Source organism: Seriola aureovittata, chromosome 13 (genome assembly GCF_021018895.1).
Source record: "Seriola aureovittata isolate HTS-2021-v1 ecotype China chromosome 13, ASM2101889v1, whole genome shotgun sequence".
NCBI lineage: Eukaryota > Metazoa > Chordata > Actinopteri > Carangiformes > Carangidae > Seriola > Seriola aureovittata.
The window spans coordinates 15,139,498-15,153,507 of record NC_079376.1 but is presented as its reverse complement, the minus strand read 5'-3'; the positions used below and the strand labels follow the sequence as shown (position 1 = coordinate 15,153,507).

At 45.1% G+C, this 14,010-nt stretch overlaps 1 protein-coding gene across 1 annotated transcript in view; it reads left to right on the top strand.

Moving 5' to 3' along the window:
* Positions 1-14,010, top strand: part of eml5 (EMAP like 5) — a 39,775-nt gene that overhangs the window by 8,273 nt on the left and 17,492 nt on the right. The window contains exons 3-17 of the mRNA XM_056393319.1: positions 276-435; positions 3,138-3,236; positions 3,635-3,703; positions 7,432-7,617; positions 8,178-8,313; positions 8,981-9,182; positions 9,783-9,920; positions 10,052-10,308; positions 10,469-10,681; positions 10,767-10,934; positions 12,185-12,291; positions 12,396-12,514; positions 12,656-12,842; positions 12,963-13,068; positions 13,480-13,573. Coding sequence (XP_056249294.1) covers positions 276-435; positions 3,138-3,236; positions 3,635-3,703; positions 7,432-7,617; positions 8,178-8,313; positions 8,981-9,182; positions 9,783-9,920; positions 10,052-10,308; positions 10,469-10,681; positions 10,767-10,934; positions 12,185-12,291; positions 12,396-12,514; positions 12,656-12,842; positions 12,963-13,068; positions 13,480-13,573 — 2,241 coding nt within the window. The remainder of the gene's footprint in view (positions 1-275; positions 436-3,137; positions 3,237-3,634; positions 3,704-7,431; positions 7,618-8,177; positions 8,314-8,980; positions 9,183-9,782; positions 9,921-10,051; positions 10,309-10,468; positions 10,682-10,766; positions 10,935-12,184; positions 12,292-12,395; positions 12,515-12,655; positions 12,843-12,962; positions 13,069-13,479; positions 13,574-14,010) is intronic.

Here is a 14,010-nt window from a genome sequence, read left to right as displayed (position 1 = left end):
CTTCTATTCTGTGAACACCCTGTAGGCATGCATGACGCCAGGCTGCATGTGTGTATTTGAGCATGACCGAGTTAATTGAACCATGTCACCTCATCAAGCTGCCCCTCTGCCTCCATATTCAGACCCATCACAGACTTAATGTGTTCATCTCATCCCAGTGGTTCCTACCCCCTCTTTGCTCTCAGCGCACACACAAACACACACTCGCAAGCGTGCAAAAGTGGTAATGCTAACCAGATGTTTTCCCTCCCTTTTCACTCTCTCTCTCTGTACAGTTTAGCTCTGCATCCGGAGCGTGTGTTGGTGGCCACAGGGCAGGTGGGCAAGGAGCCTTACATCTGTGTATGGGACTCCTACACTGTGCAGACTGTGTCCATCCTCAAGGATGTGCACACACACGGCATCGCGTGCCTGGCCTTTGACCTCGAGGGACAGGTACTGTTGAGACCCAATGATACTCATCTTTAAAAAGAAAGAATATGGGGTGTTGTGTAGCGTAGTGGTCTAAGCAGGTGCCCCATGTGTAGAGGCTACAGTCCTCGCTGCAGTTGACCCCGGTTCGAATCCCGCAGCGGATGGCCTTTCGCTGCATGTCATTCCCCCTCTCTGCCTCCCTGTTTCCTGTCTCTCTCCACTATACTATCAAATAAAGGCATAAAAAGCCCCAAAAAATATACTTTAAAAAAAAAAAAAGAAAGAATATGTCAGAGTAAAACGAGCAGTACTGTCTTTGTTTAAATCAAGTTTGGAGTCAGAGAATATAGACAGAGATGAAAGTGTCACTGGGAAAAAAAAGTTCAGTTTGAGCAGCACAGCAGCAGCGGCAGCAATCAAAACTCCTCTCAAAAGCTGTGGGCTTTTTGCAGCTCGCCTGCTGGGCTGAGTTTCTGAATGACACATCTGTGATTACTCCAGCAGTATCAGCTGCACTCAGACATGCTCTGCTTGGGAGATTTTAAAGGAAAACAGTCATATCAAGTGTTTGTACTAGTGCATGACAGAGGTTGGCAGCACCTGTGCAGTGTTAAGGTGAGAGAAGCTTTAGCGCATGGGAATCCTTAAAATACCCGGTGGGACATGCAAGCATACACACATTATTTGTTAATCACCGTAACATTCAAGAAAAGCTCCTTTTCAGCCTTTTCATGTCATCTTTTTAGCCAGCTCTCTGCAGACCTGCCACCAGTTAGTGTTTACACATTGCAGCCTCGACCTAATAAAAATCGATACTGTGCGGAACCATCTCTGGGTTTTTATCTTTGCATGTCTCTCTCTTCCTCGTGCAGGAGCTCCCAGAGCGGAGTTATACCTCCTGTATTTTGCAGTAAAAGACAGGGAGATGACCCTGTGCTATTTTCCTGCTCGGGTAGAGAGCTGGGGATTTAGATGGAATGTGACAGTGTTTAAAGCCAGAGGAGGCTCCATCACTTCTCAGTTTAGCAGCTCTGTTTACTCTCCGTCTCTCCCCTTCCTTGATCAGAGGAAGTCAGAACTGAACTAAGGACGATCCAGAGGAATCCCTGTTGCCATTACCCCATCCATCTATTAAAGCAATATCAAAAAACACACTGATGTTTGAGACATCTCTTCTAGATATTTCAGTAGGAGATGCAGTTGTGCTGTCTGGTACAGAGAGTAAAACTCATGACCTTTCTTTTCACTTTATACTAGTTGTTCTGACTATTCTAACCAGTTCTCTACATACCACATCATACCACGTCATATTTGAGATAAAAAAAAACATTTTCAGAATATTTCCACATGAAACTCTCATTAACCCTCGACAGGACTGATGCTGGTGGCTCTGTGAGGCTGTGCTTTGGCATTGTGTTAACATCCACATGTCAATATGCTCACAGAGACAATTGTCACACACTGATGTTTAGCCGGTATAATATAATCTTTACCCTGTGACCCATTTTAGTTTACCATGTTGGCATGCAAACATAAGATCATTACTGTAGCGCTAAACACAAAGTATAGCCTGGGGTGATGGGAATGTCACTAGTTTTGCAGGTATTAAGCACGGATGCATCATGGGAACTCTTAATATCTCTCTTATTTGGTCATAAACCAAAGTATTGGGCAAAGTTTTAACCTGAGGATGGTTGAGGATCCCAACCCTGTCTTCATATACAACTAATTTGCTGCAGCAAAATGTTTTATAGGAAATGTAATTTGACTGGATTACATTTTCTATTAACGTAATGAGGACATGTTGTTACTTTATGAATGTGGCTAGATGCAAATTTGTAATACTGACTACTCTGCTACTCTAAAGTTGTTTTAGGCAACAAAGCACTTGGTTAATGTTAGGGAGCTCTGGGCTCTAGTGTGAAAGTTGTGAACTTTGTATGGCCCCTATCCACCCCAACCACCTCCTAGCAACTCTGCTGTGTAGTGCCTCAGTCACTAAAAACCACAAAGTAATCAGGAAAACAGTTGTTGTATATAACAGTAGTATATGAACTTCATTTCTAAGAGACAGTTTTGTTTAATCCTGAGGGATGAATGTCTGCACAAAATTTCCCGGCGTGGTGGATCAGCTGACACGCCGACATCCCTAGAGCCACACCACAAGCAGCGTTTAAAAAAAATGACTTCAGTTTTCAAAATACGGATGCACTTTTCAACCCTGTGACCCATATAGTTTCACTGGATTTCGTCACACAGGAGCTTTTTTTTATTTATCTATTTTTTTTACTTATCATTAAAACGCAGATTTCTCAAATCCGGTTAAAACAATGCCTCACCAGAGACTTCTATCCACAGCCAAACATTGATCCAGCAGTAGATCAAAGAGGACGTCCTCTAACATGTAAAGCAAGCTGCGGAGTGGAGACGGGTTTCCATAAGAGCTGTTCTCTTCTCTTCTGCTCCACTGCTGCTGCTGCTGCCTACTCACTCAGTCAGCTATAGGAGGCTCCTCCAGCAAAAGCACTCAAATGTGCTCACTGGAAGTGCCAGGGGCCGGACAACTGTTCTGTTCTGCTCTGCAGCCGTTATTAGCCCTTTCATCGTGGCCTGCCATGCTACAGTGGAGGTAGCTAAGTTTGTTTTGCAGTGATTAGTGCAACAGAGCAGAGTCTGTTCAATCTGTGATGCAAGGCTTTTTTTTTTCTTTGCTCTCTTTGCAGTGTTTGGTGTCCGTGGGCTTGGACTCTAAAAACACAATCTGTGTGTGGGACTGGAGGAGAGGGAAGGTTCTGGCAGCCGCTCCCGGTCATACAGACAGAGTAAACACTTTCTTCCTCCCCTGTCTCCATCACAAGCTCTGTATCGACTGCCTCAATTAGCTATAAACGTAGGATGGACCGCCCGCCCAAAGGGGACATAAATAAGTTAGGCCTGATTGATTGTGAGCTTTTCAGAGCCCGTCTGAGAGGGAGCACAGCTAATGAAAAGGAATTTTAAAAAGATGATACAAGCAGCTGTTGCCCACACACATTATAACACAACTGGCGCAAACACACACAGACACACACGCTCACACACACACACACACAAACACACACTTTTCTTTTCAATGACCTCCTTTTGCAACCAGTTTGATCATTACATATCTAGACTACATATGTGATGTCGTGGTGTTTGTGTAACAATAAGCCGATATCTGTCTGTTTTCTTCCCACAGATATTTGACATATCATGGGATTTGTACCAACCGAGCAAGCTTGTAAGCTGTGGCGTCAAACATATCAAGGTACAGCCGCTTCCTGGTCATTTCACACCCTGTAGATTTCAGGTGGCTGAAGTTCTTGTGCCTCATTAGCATAAAATATCTGAAAACAGATGATAATTTTTCAGAAAGTTTGAAGAATCTGTTGGCTCCATGACCCTTTCTTCTTTCCCTGCCTTCTCTGCTTTGTCACCATGACCATATCAAAGCCTTAAAATAGATGTATGCAAATTCACTTTATTCCAGAGTCCATGCTTATTAGGCACTTAACATAAGTAGGAGAGGCAATGACTCACAGTCTCTTCTCTCAAATTTGGAGTAATCTGCACTGCAGAGAGGGAAAATGTTCTCTTTTTATGGGGGACCATGACTCTGCTGCTCAGTTCCTGTTTCAGCTCTCCTCATTCAGCTTGGAAAACAGCTTCCGCTGTACAAACTGCAGCTGTGCTCGCTTCCCTTCACGGGCCTATCTCTATCACTGCTTTTTCACAGAAGAGTGGTGTTCATAAATCTTCAATGAGTTCATGCAGGGTGTGTTGACCAAGCCTTCCCTTGGGATATGTAGTAGTGTTCCTTGAGTGGCATGGCCATTAGGAAATAACAAGGAGTTCAGGAAGCTTATTTCCCAAACACTGGGAAAAGAATGAATCACGCTCAGATAGGAAATGTGCCCACTGGTCCTACGAGGCTCAACATTGCGGTACGCTCAAATGGGTTTGATGCAGTCGGGAGGCTTAGCCTACTGTACGTATTCCCCAGTGGAGTAACATCTCACTGATGACTCCCTCCTCTCAATCCAGCTTGACCTGCCTCCTCTTGTAGTAATTCCCCCCTGAACTCTTCCCCCACCACAGTGGCACAGATACCCCCTCTGGCCGCCGCACCCAACCCCCCAGTCCCTGCAGAATCCTCTTTCTCTTCCTCCTCCTCCTCCTCCTCCTCCTCCTCCTCCTCCTCCTCCTCCACTCTTTCCCTCCCTTCTGGTTTTCTGATGCCAAGGCAATCCAGCAATTGTCCCACATAATTCCTCAGCCTTCACCCTGCAGACCATGTGACATCTGCTCCCCGGCCCTGTGCTCGCTCAGCGATTATAGCACTCAGAGCATCCAGGAGATTTAGCCCCAGTAATCCACTCACTAGCAGGCTGAGGAAAACACAGCCTCTATGATGAGGACTGGGGTCGCTGGCAACGTTTTACTCCTCACAGGCCTCCTCCAAGCTAATCATAAAGACATTTGTGTTTTGATTAATTTCAGACCACTTAGGCCTTGGTGTGCCCTTCTTTAGCCCCCAACCCTACACACACACACACACACACACACACACACACACACACACACATACCAGTCATTCACCCGCTGTCTGACTGGTTGCTGATTAGAAGCTGTTTAAAGGACTGGTACCGGCTGGTTCCTAACATTTGTGTCTTGTGAACCCTTAAAACAAAGTGGTATCTATTAGTTTCAGTCTTTATTTTTGAGGTCTGAATAGGAAAGATCATTCAGTAATTTACCAAAAAAAGAAAAGGCCACCTACTTAAAAAAGAAACATCATTTTATATGGCAGTTTTTTTCAGATTCATATCCTGTTAATATTTGTCTTGTGACCCCTTGTGAGGGTCCCGAACCACAGGTTGTGAACCACATGCTCTAGCCCATATACTATAAATCCTGTGTACTCAACTTCAAAGTTAACCATTTTGCAGACCATGCTGGTGTGTTTCAAAGGTTTGAACATTTTTTCTCTATGGTTGTTATGGAGCTAAAACCTGAAAACACACTAGCATGGTCCATGGTCCACTAAGGAAGCTATGAGTGCGAGTGTTCTGCCTCGTATGTTTTGTGTGTACTCGTGGATCTTGAGGCCACAAAGTGTCACCGAGGTGAGCTCGAGTTTGACACCATGTTGATGGGATGACCTCAGCTTTGAGGCCATGAGCTTCCAGCCATTTGGTTTTCCCTACAGCGAGCTGCCGTGGAATTGACCTCAGTTAGCGAAGCATTTAGGGCTCTGACACCACTCAGGGTCATCGTAGTCTGACAGGAAGGATATTATGAGCGAGATAAAGGGGTGAGGGGCGCTTCAGTGCAGTAGGTCACGAGTTACAACCTTTTCAGCTTTAATTGCATTTAAAGAGTTCTTCCTGGAGTGATGGTTAAGGTAACTGAGCTAATGACATACCACTAATCCTGGGTTAAGAGAAGCAGCTCCCACCACGCCAGGGGGTGTTATGGGTAATGCGTAAGAAATTATATTTAGAGGAAGCCAAAATGTTTACCAGGTCTGGATTTCAACTCAAAGCAGTCTCATTTTCCAGCACATTTCCACCTTTCCACTGTGCCATGACTCTCCCTCTGTGCCTTTCTCCCCTGTGCCTGGCCTCATTATAAACCCTTCCAGCATCCCGTCTCCTCTCAGTAATTCAGCAGCGAAGGGATTAGCCTGCGCCCGCGTCTCACTGCCTTATCAGGTGCGGGCAGGGAGGGCTGTGCAGTCACGCCGCATCCATCCCTGCTGCCTCTGCAACAGGCTGGGCCACGAAACCTCCTCCCGCCCCTCTCCCTAACCAACCCATGCACATACCCAGCACTTGACACACTTCAACCAGCATATACAGTACACCTTCCCAGATTACTCGCTCACCTATGATCTTCACAGCTTAACCTTCACCCTCGACCCCAGTCCACAAGGAAGCTCGGGGCACCTGCTCAAATGCTCGCTTGAGAGCTCATTCAGGAGCTCAGGATCAGGAAAGCCCTGTTCTGTTGATGGGTGCGTACAAGCCTCAGATGTTTGATGGCAGGGCTGTATCTGAGGCTGTGATATCTGAGGCTGTGATGTCTGTCTCTGATAATCGATCCCTCCTGCCAGCACACAGCAGCCCTATCAGTCAGGAGGATAGGTGTTAGTGAGGGTGTGACAGGCTGTCGCTGTCGAGGTGCTCATTTCTTCTGTCTGCGAGTGGTCTATCAAGCCTGTGCAGATCGGTTTTTCTGAGTTCACAAACAGCACACTACCGCCTACATTTTCAGGCTTTTTCAGCAGAATCAACACAGTTTAAGGAATCGCTTTTAATATTTTTTGCACTGAACTAAAGTCAGCTAATGTGGAGGTAAATCCTCCTTTAGGGGGAGAGCAGGGGGAAAAAAAAGGGACCACCCTTCTGTCATTTTCCTGCTGCTTGTCAGTGATGAGCGTGTCTCAGTTTCACGTGCAACGGCCTCAGCAGTCGAGACGCCCTCCGTGAGCTTTTTTCCCTGTGATCTCATCTCCATGCAGACGGAGCGTCGTCTCTCTTTTCGCTCTCTCCTCCTCCGTTTGATGCGTTTAGCCCTCAGACGAGGCCGTGGCCGTGCATCCCAACGACCTTGTTCATAAATAATGAGCCTGCGTGTATGCATGCGTGTGTGTTTGTGTCTGTGCATGTTGATCAGGTGGTTACAGCACTGAGCCCCCCAGCAAGAGTTCCCAGTATCTCATGCAGAGGAAGTGGGGTGGGGGAATTTGAATTTGACATTTCTTTTTTCAAGGTCTCTCTCTCTCTCTCTCTCTATGTGTGTGTGTGTGTGTGTGTGTGTGTGTGTGTGTGTGTGTGTGTGTGTGTGTGTGTTTAATGGACCATAAATGACTTGATGATTTTCAGCCTGTTGTATACAAATACTACATAATTGTCCATTTACTCTTTCAGGGCAGGATTACGCGGGGGATTATTAGCCACCATACTCTTTCACTCTTCCTGTTTGTATTTGCAGTTTTGGAGCTTATGTGGTAATGCTCTCACACCCAAACGTGGTGTTTTTGGCAAAACGGGGGATCTCCAAACCATCCTCTGCCTTGCATGCGCCAAGGATGAGGTCACGTATTCAGGTGCCTTGAATGGTGACATCTATGTGTGGAAAGGGATCAACCTGATGAGGACAGTGCAAGGAGCTCATGGGGTGAGTTTACAAAACCGGGGATGTGTTGTGCTTTGTGTCCCGGGCTTCTGCACCGTTTATAGGAGAGACACAGCAAAAGCATCTAGTGAAACTTAACCAGGGTCGAAGCCATGCATGTTGGCTTCATTTGATTCTGCTCAGTAGAACAGGATCAGCCTTTTGCTCAACAGGATTAAATGATATCAACAGCTGGGTGAGGGGATGGGCGGATGGGGGAGGGGATAATAACTACAGTACACGTTTATTCCTGCTTTTTGTACCACCAAATGCCTCAGTGGGGCTTCAACAAGGTGCCTCCCAGTGCATACAGCAAACGCTAAGACAAATGAGGCCATCGGTAAAGCTTTCCAATAGTAACAAAAAAATATGACACATCCTGTTACCTAGTTCTGCGTTATCTTGAGGCCACAGTAGCAGGTTTGTAATGGTGAAAGCCTTGTTAAACAAATGCCCGGCTGAGCAGCAGCGGCGCAGCGCGGTCTGTAGCTGGGGCTGGGGCTGGTTCTGTCGTTGCTCATTTATTGTGCAGATCCTCACTGACAGCCTGTCATTTCCTCCAGTCAGGGATTTTCAGCATGAATGCCTGCGAAGAGGGCTTCGCCACCGGGGGCCGAGACGGCTGCGTCCGGCTGTGGGATCTCAACTTCAAACCAATTACTGTCATTGATCTCAGGGAAACAGATCAAGGATATAAAGGTGATGTCAGATTGCCTCCCTTTTTTTTTTCTTCTTGCCATTACTCTACGCACAGAAAGGTTGCAGGCCAAATTGTGGTCTCCTGAGGCACTTGGAAGAGTTAACACCCTGTTAGATGAAAAAGCCATTCTTTTTGCCATTTCTGTTCTCCTTACTAACATTTTCTTTCTTGTTCTCTATTTTCTCCATCTCCTTTATTTGTAATCTTGGACCTAACAGTAGCTAGAGGTGAAAATAGCAGAGGTGGGTAAAGTCATTGAGGGCGGAGTAAACAACCGTGTCAGTCTGTTCGTAACAGTCCCCACATTGTTCTTCTGTTCCTCTTGTTGTTAGTCAGTCCAAGCTCTGTTGCAGATGTCCTGTTCACATATGTAAGCAGCACATGCTTCCTCCATCTTATTCTTGCTGTATTACCCAGAGTCAGTTGCAGATCGGCTGTCATTGTATTTCCTGTTAAAATCTCCGTCCTAGGTAGCTTGCAGATGGTTATTACCAGCTCCTGTCGTTATTATCCCTGTCGTGTCTCTTATAATGACTGTACAAGCATTGGCAAAATGTCCGTCTGCTTATGTTTGCGTGTGTTTTTTGTTTGTTTGTTTGTTTGTTTGTTTGTTTGTTTGTTTTTAAAAAAAGGTTTGCCTGATTTCTATGTGTGTGTTTTTGATAGGGCTGTCTGTGCGGAGCGTATGCTGGCGGGGAGATCACATCCTGGTGGGCACGCAGGACAGCGAGATCTTCGAGGTGGTGGTCCACGACCGGAACAAGCCCTTCCTCATCATGCAGGGTCACTGCGAGGGCGAGCTGTGGGCGTTGGCCGTGCACCCCACCAAGCCTCTGGCCATGACAGGAAGTGACGACCGCTCAGTCAGGTGAAGCCTCAGTGTCAGCCTGAGAGTAGAGGTGACAGTGGGAGATTGCATACAGTTTTGGAGGAAAAGATTCTGTCACGTTACATTTAATTTATTAAATTCCAGTCTTTTGTACTCACTGAGTATCTGGGACAGTTATTGACATCTGTGTTTGGACAATTATCTTTGTCACTTGTAAAAAAAATAAAAAAAAAAAAAATAAATAAATGTTGTGTACAGTAGGGCTGAACAGTTAATTGAAATATTATCAAAATCGTAGCATGGCCAACTGCAAGATCCAAATCGAAGGAGCTGCATTTTTTTGATAAAGGTAAAATGTGTCACAACATACCATTATAAATGAAGCATTGCTACAGAGATGAGATTTTTTTATTGTTATGGTTTGGGTTTTTTTTCTAAAATCAACAATAATAAAGCACTTCTGTCATTTTGCAGTCACAAAACAAATACACAACAGGACAGACACCACAAACATCGATGCCCATTTAATTTGTACTTGCAGACTTTTTCTCTTATTGCATCTCTGCCCTGGTTGTTTGAGCCTTTGTAATCTCATCACTGCTTCTCATCTTCATTTGTCCTACTCCTCTGTGTCTAAAGGATATGGAGCCTTATAGATCACGCACTGATAGCCCGCTGCAATATGGAGGAGCCTATCCGCTGTGCCGCCGTGAGCACTGATGGCATTCACCTGGCGCTGGGAATGAAGGATGGCTCGTTCACTGTTCTGAGAGTCAGGTTCGTCCACAACTCAAAGGGCAAATGGGGAAATTTTGATTCCCAGTCAACACCCCATAAAATGAAAGGCTCCGTTGTATTGTGTTCATTTTAGCTCTTCATTCTAGCTACGTTTGTCTGCTTCCCTTCAGGGATATGACAGAGGTGGTCCACATCAAGGACAGGAAGGAGGCCATCCATGAGCTGAAGTATTCTCCTGACGGGGCCCATTTGGCCGTCGGCTCCAACGATAACTCAGTGGACATCTATGGTGTGGTGCAGAGGTACAAGAAAGTGGGCGAGTGCATCGGCTCCAACAGCTTCATTACACACATGGACTGGTCCACGGACAGCAAGTACCTGCAGACCAACAATGGCAGCGGCAGGAGGCTTTTCTATAGGATGCCAAGTAAGTACAAGTGTGTTGATTCCGCTGTGTTCCCAGATGAATTAGTTTTATTTTACAATTAATATTAAAGAAATATTAAGTCAGAAAGAGGAGTGTTTCTTGGATGTAATGTTGTTACGGAGCTGCATTTTGAGATAAAATATGTCTATCCTCTGTTGAGGTGGGAAGGAGGTGACCAACAGGGAAGAGCTGAAGCTGGTACAGTGGGCTTCATGGACGTGTGTGTTGGGCCCTGAGGTTAATGGAATATGGCCCAAGTACTCAGACATCAATGACATCAACTCGGTGGATGCCAACTTCAACAATCAAGTCTTAGTAACAGCTGACGACTATGGATTGGTCAAACTTTTACGGTATCCATGTATAAAAAAAGGTAAAGAGGATCTCAGCATTTAATAGTATACGTATTCATATATTATCATCTGCTGTGTCACTAACATGTTTCCTCTTGATTTTAGGTGCAAAATTTAAAAAGTATTTAGGTCATTCAGCCCACATAACCAACGCTAGATGGTCACATGACTACCAGTGGGTGATAACTATCGGTGGTGCTGATCACTCCGTGTTCCAGTGGAAGTTTGTCCCTGAAAGAAAGTCTAAAGAAGCTCTGCATATAGCGCCGCAAGGTGAGATGATACCACTATTTATATCATTATTTACTGTGATGTGGGGATTTTACCCTCTAATCAGTCCATTTAGGGATATTGCACTGATGCATTTTGATGTAGCTTTCTCTCTGAGGCCGATGACTTGCATCACTGATATTGCTTCACAAAATCTGTGGCTCTTGCCAGCAAGACATTATCAAATTAGGCTAAGTGGTGCACCTTAATAGAAATTTTGATGTCTGCTCAATCTCCCACTCAAAGAACACAGAACAGAGTGTGCAGGAAAAATCCCTGAAAGAGTTAGCAGTTTTTTCTCCCTGAGAGTAAGATGATGATGATGATGATACCACTTTCCTGTCTGCGCGCTACATATGGAGCTGGAGCCAGGAGGTGATCAGCTTAGCTTAGCATAAACACTGGAAAAAGAAGGAAGCAGCCAGCCAGGCTCTTTCCAAAGTTAAATAATTATGCCTCCCAACGCTGCTAACACAAACAGACTAGTATCATTAGTATCTGTCTGTTACTTCAACTGTAATTGTTGTAGAGTCACCGCAGTAAGAGAAATAATGTGTCACAGTACATTTCTTAGTGACCTATAACTGTAATTGTTGAATTGTTGAGCTGTATTGTTGAACTGTAACTGTAATTGTATGAATGTAGTTCATGTGATGTGTGCACCTATACTACTCCTACCAGCCTCATGACTCTAAACCACCAGAGAGAAATATACAAGATGGTTCCCTTCCCGTCCTTTTTTTAATTTAATTAAATTTTTTTATGAACTATCATTTCTATAAAGCTCTACAAAGGAGTGGCCATCGCATTAATTAAGACAAATCCAATAAAAGTCAATGAAGCTTGGAAAGTATAATTGCATTGTCATTCCCAAGTCATATTTCTTCCAGAGGCAGAGCGCAGCTGTGCTTTCTGAAATTAAAGCACATCCTAACTGCCTTTCCTTTTAATTTTCCTAATGGGTCTTGTGAGTAGCCGCCCTTAGCTGCCAGTTCTGCTTATTGCCTTGTCTTGGCACGGCTGCACTGTGCTGCATCAGCATTTTTATACATTTGTCTTCAGCGATGTCCCGTGTAGCACGACCGCCTGATGAATAGGAGATGTCACAGTATTATTACATGATCGACCCTCACTTCTACTGAAACAGGATGTGGTGTATTTTTTTAGTGTGAGCGTGGTGGGATTTTTGTCTGATTTAGAGGCAGGGGAGGATTTTACGCTGAGCTGTGACGCAACCTTGTTTCCACTCGCAGAGACCTTGGCAGACTCTAACAGTGAAGAGTCAGACTCTGATCAGTCAGACGTACCTGAGATGGACTCAGAAATCGAGCAGGAGACGCAGCTCACATATCGACGACAGGTTTGTAACAAAATCAAAACAGGCTCCCCTCTGTCAAACATGTCTGAGTTGAAAACGGTTTATTAAAAACAGTGAAAGCACACACTTTTTCTATGTGCATCCAGGTGTATAAAGAAGATCTACCTCAGCTCAAAGAGCAGTGCAAAGAGAAGCATCGAGCGACGGCCATGAAGAAGAGAGAGCGAGCACCAGGGAGCGGGGTGAAGCTGCACTTCATCCATGGGTAGGCAGAGTCTGTAACATCACAAGGCCGATACTAAAAGATGAATTTGAATTAGCCAAGCGTTTCAAAATTGGAGACCTTCTTATTGTCTTCTTCCCCTTAATCATTCTACACTGTGTTTTTTTGTTTGTTTGTTTTCAGCTACAGAGGCTACGATTGCAGGAGCAACCTGTTCTACACTCAGACCGGGGAGATAGTCTACCATGTAGCTGCCGTTGGGGTTGTGTACAACAGACAACAGAATACGCAGCGTTTCTACATGGGTCATGATGATGACATCCTCTCTCTGGCTATCCACCCCCTCAAAGACTTTGTAGCAACAGGCCAGGTAGCTGCCAGCACATCTAACTTACAATATTCAAGTGATTTATAGCTTATCGGTTAATGGTTTATCAACATCATAAATCCTAGTGTAAAGTAAAGACTTTAAATGTTTTTGTCTGTGCAGGTCGGCAGAGATTCCTCCATCCACATATGGGACACAGAAACGTTGAAACCCATGTCCGTGTTGAAGGGTTTCCACCAGCTCGGAGTGTGCGCTCTGGACTTTTCTGGTAACAGACTGCTTTTAATTCGCCTATCAAGACCGATTCAATATAACATACGTTTTCTATTCACAAATGCCTCCAGACATCCTGCTTTCATAGGGGAACAAAAAACTTCTTTCACACATAAAAAGAAATGGTTAAATTCACAAGACACCCAATTTACAAGCAACACTGCTGTCTTTTTGTCGCGGCAGTCTGACAGCATCAAGGTAGAGCTGTTCATCTCGCTTCCCTTAATTGGCCACAGACCAGACACAGCACGGTGATCTGTATGTCAGTGTCAGTGAATCACCTGCCGCAGATCAAACCCACCGGGGTGCTTTCATGTTGCTAACAAGGGCCAAACTTCACTGAACCAAAGCAGGAGCTGGCTCCCTCTGTGCTGCACTGAATGGTTTTGGTTTTTTCCCTCCACAGCGGATGGCAAACGGCTGGCCTCCGTGGGCCTGGACGACAATCACACCATTGTGCTGTGGGACTGGAGGAAGGGGGAGAAGCTCTCTGCCATGCGGTTAGTACAGTCCGTAGTTAGCACAGTGTTTACATGGCTGCAGGTCGGCCTTTCAGCACGCAGCAGCTGCTGTCCCCACATCCGGAGAAGCTTTGACAAACCCCCTTGTTAATGCTAAAGATTGTTTGAACACTCTTAGTTTAAATATGGACATTTATAGATGAGGGTTAAATTGAAGCCACTTTGCTGTGCAGGGCCGACAGCATGACTGATGGAGGAGAGGGAAGAGGGGGAATTATCTTTTAGATTACAGGGCTGCACCACTGCAGCACTTAACCCTGACAGAGCCTGAACGGTTGCAGTGGGACTTTACCCCCTGGCCTCAGCTGTAGATCCATGATTAAAGAGAATTACTTTAAATTTACATCTTCAATGGGAATATCCTGGTGAGTTTTTAATGTGTCAGATTTTATTTTCAGAGGGAAACATATTGAGAC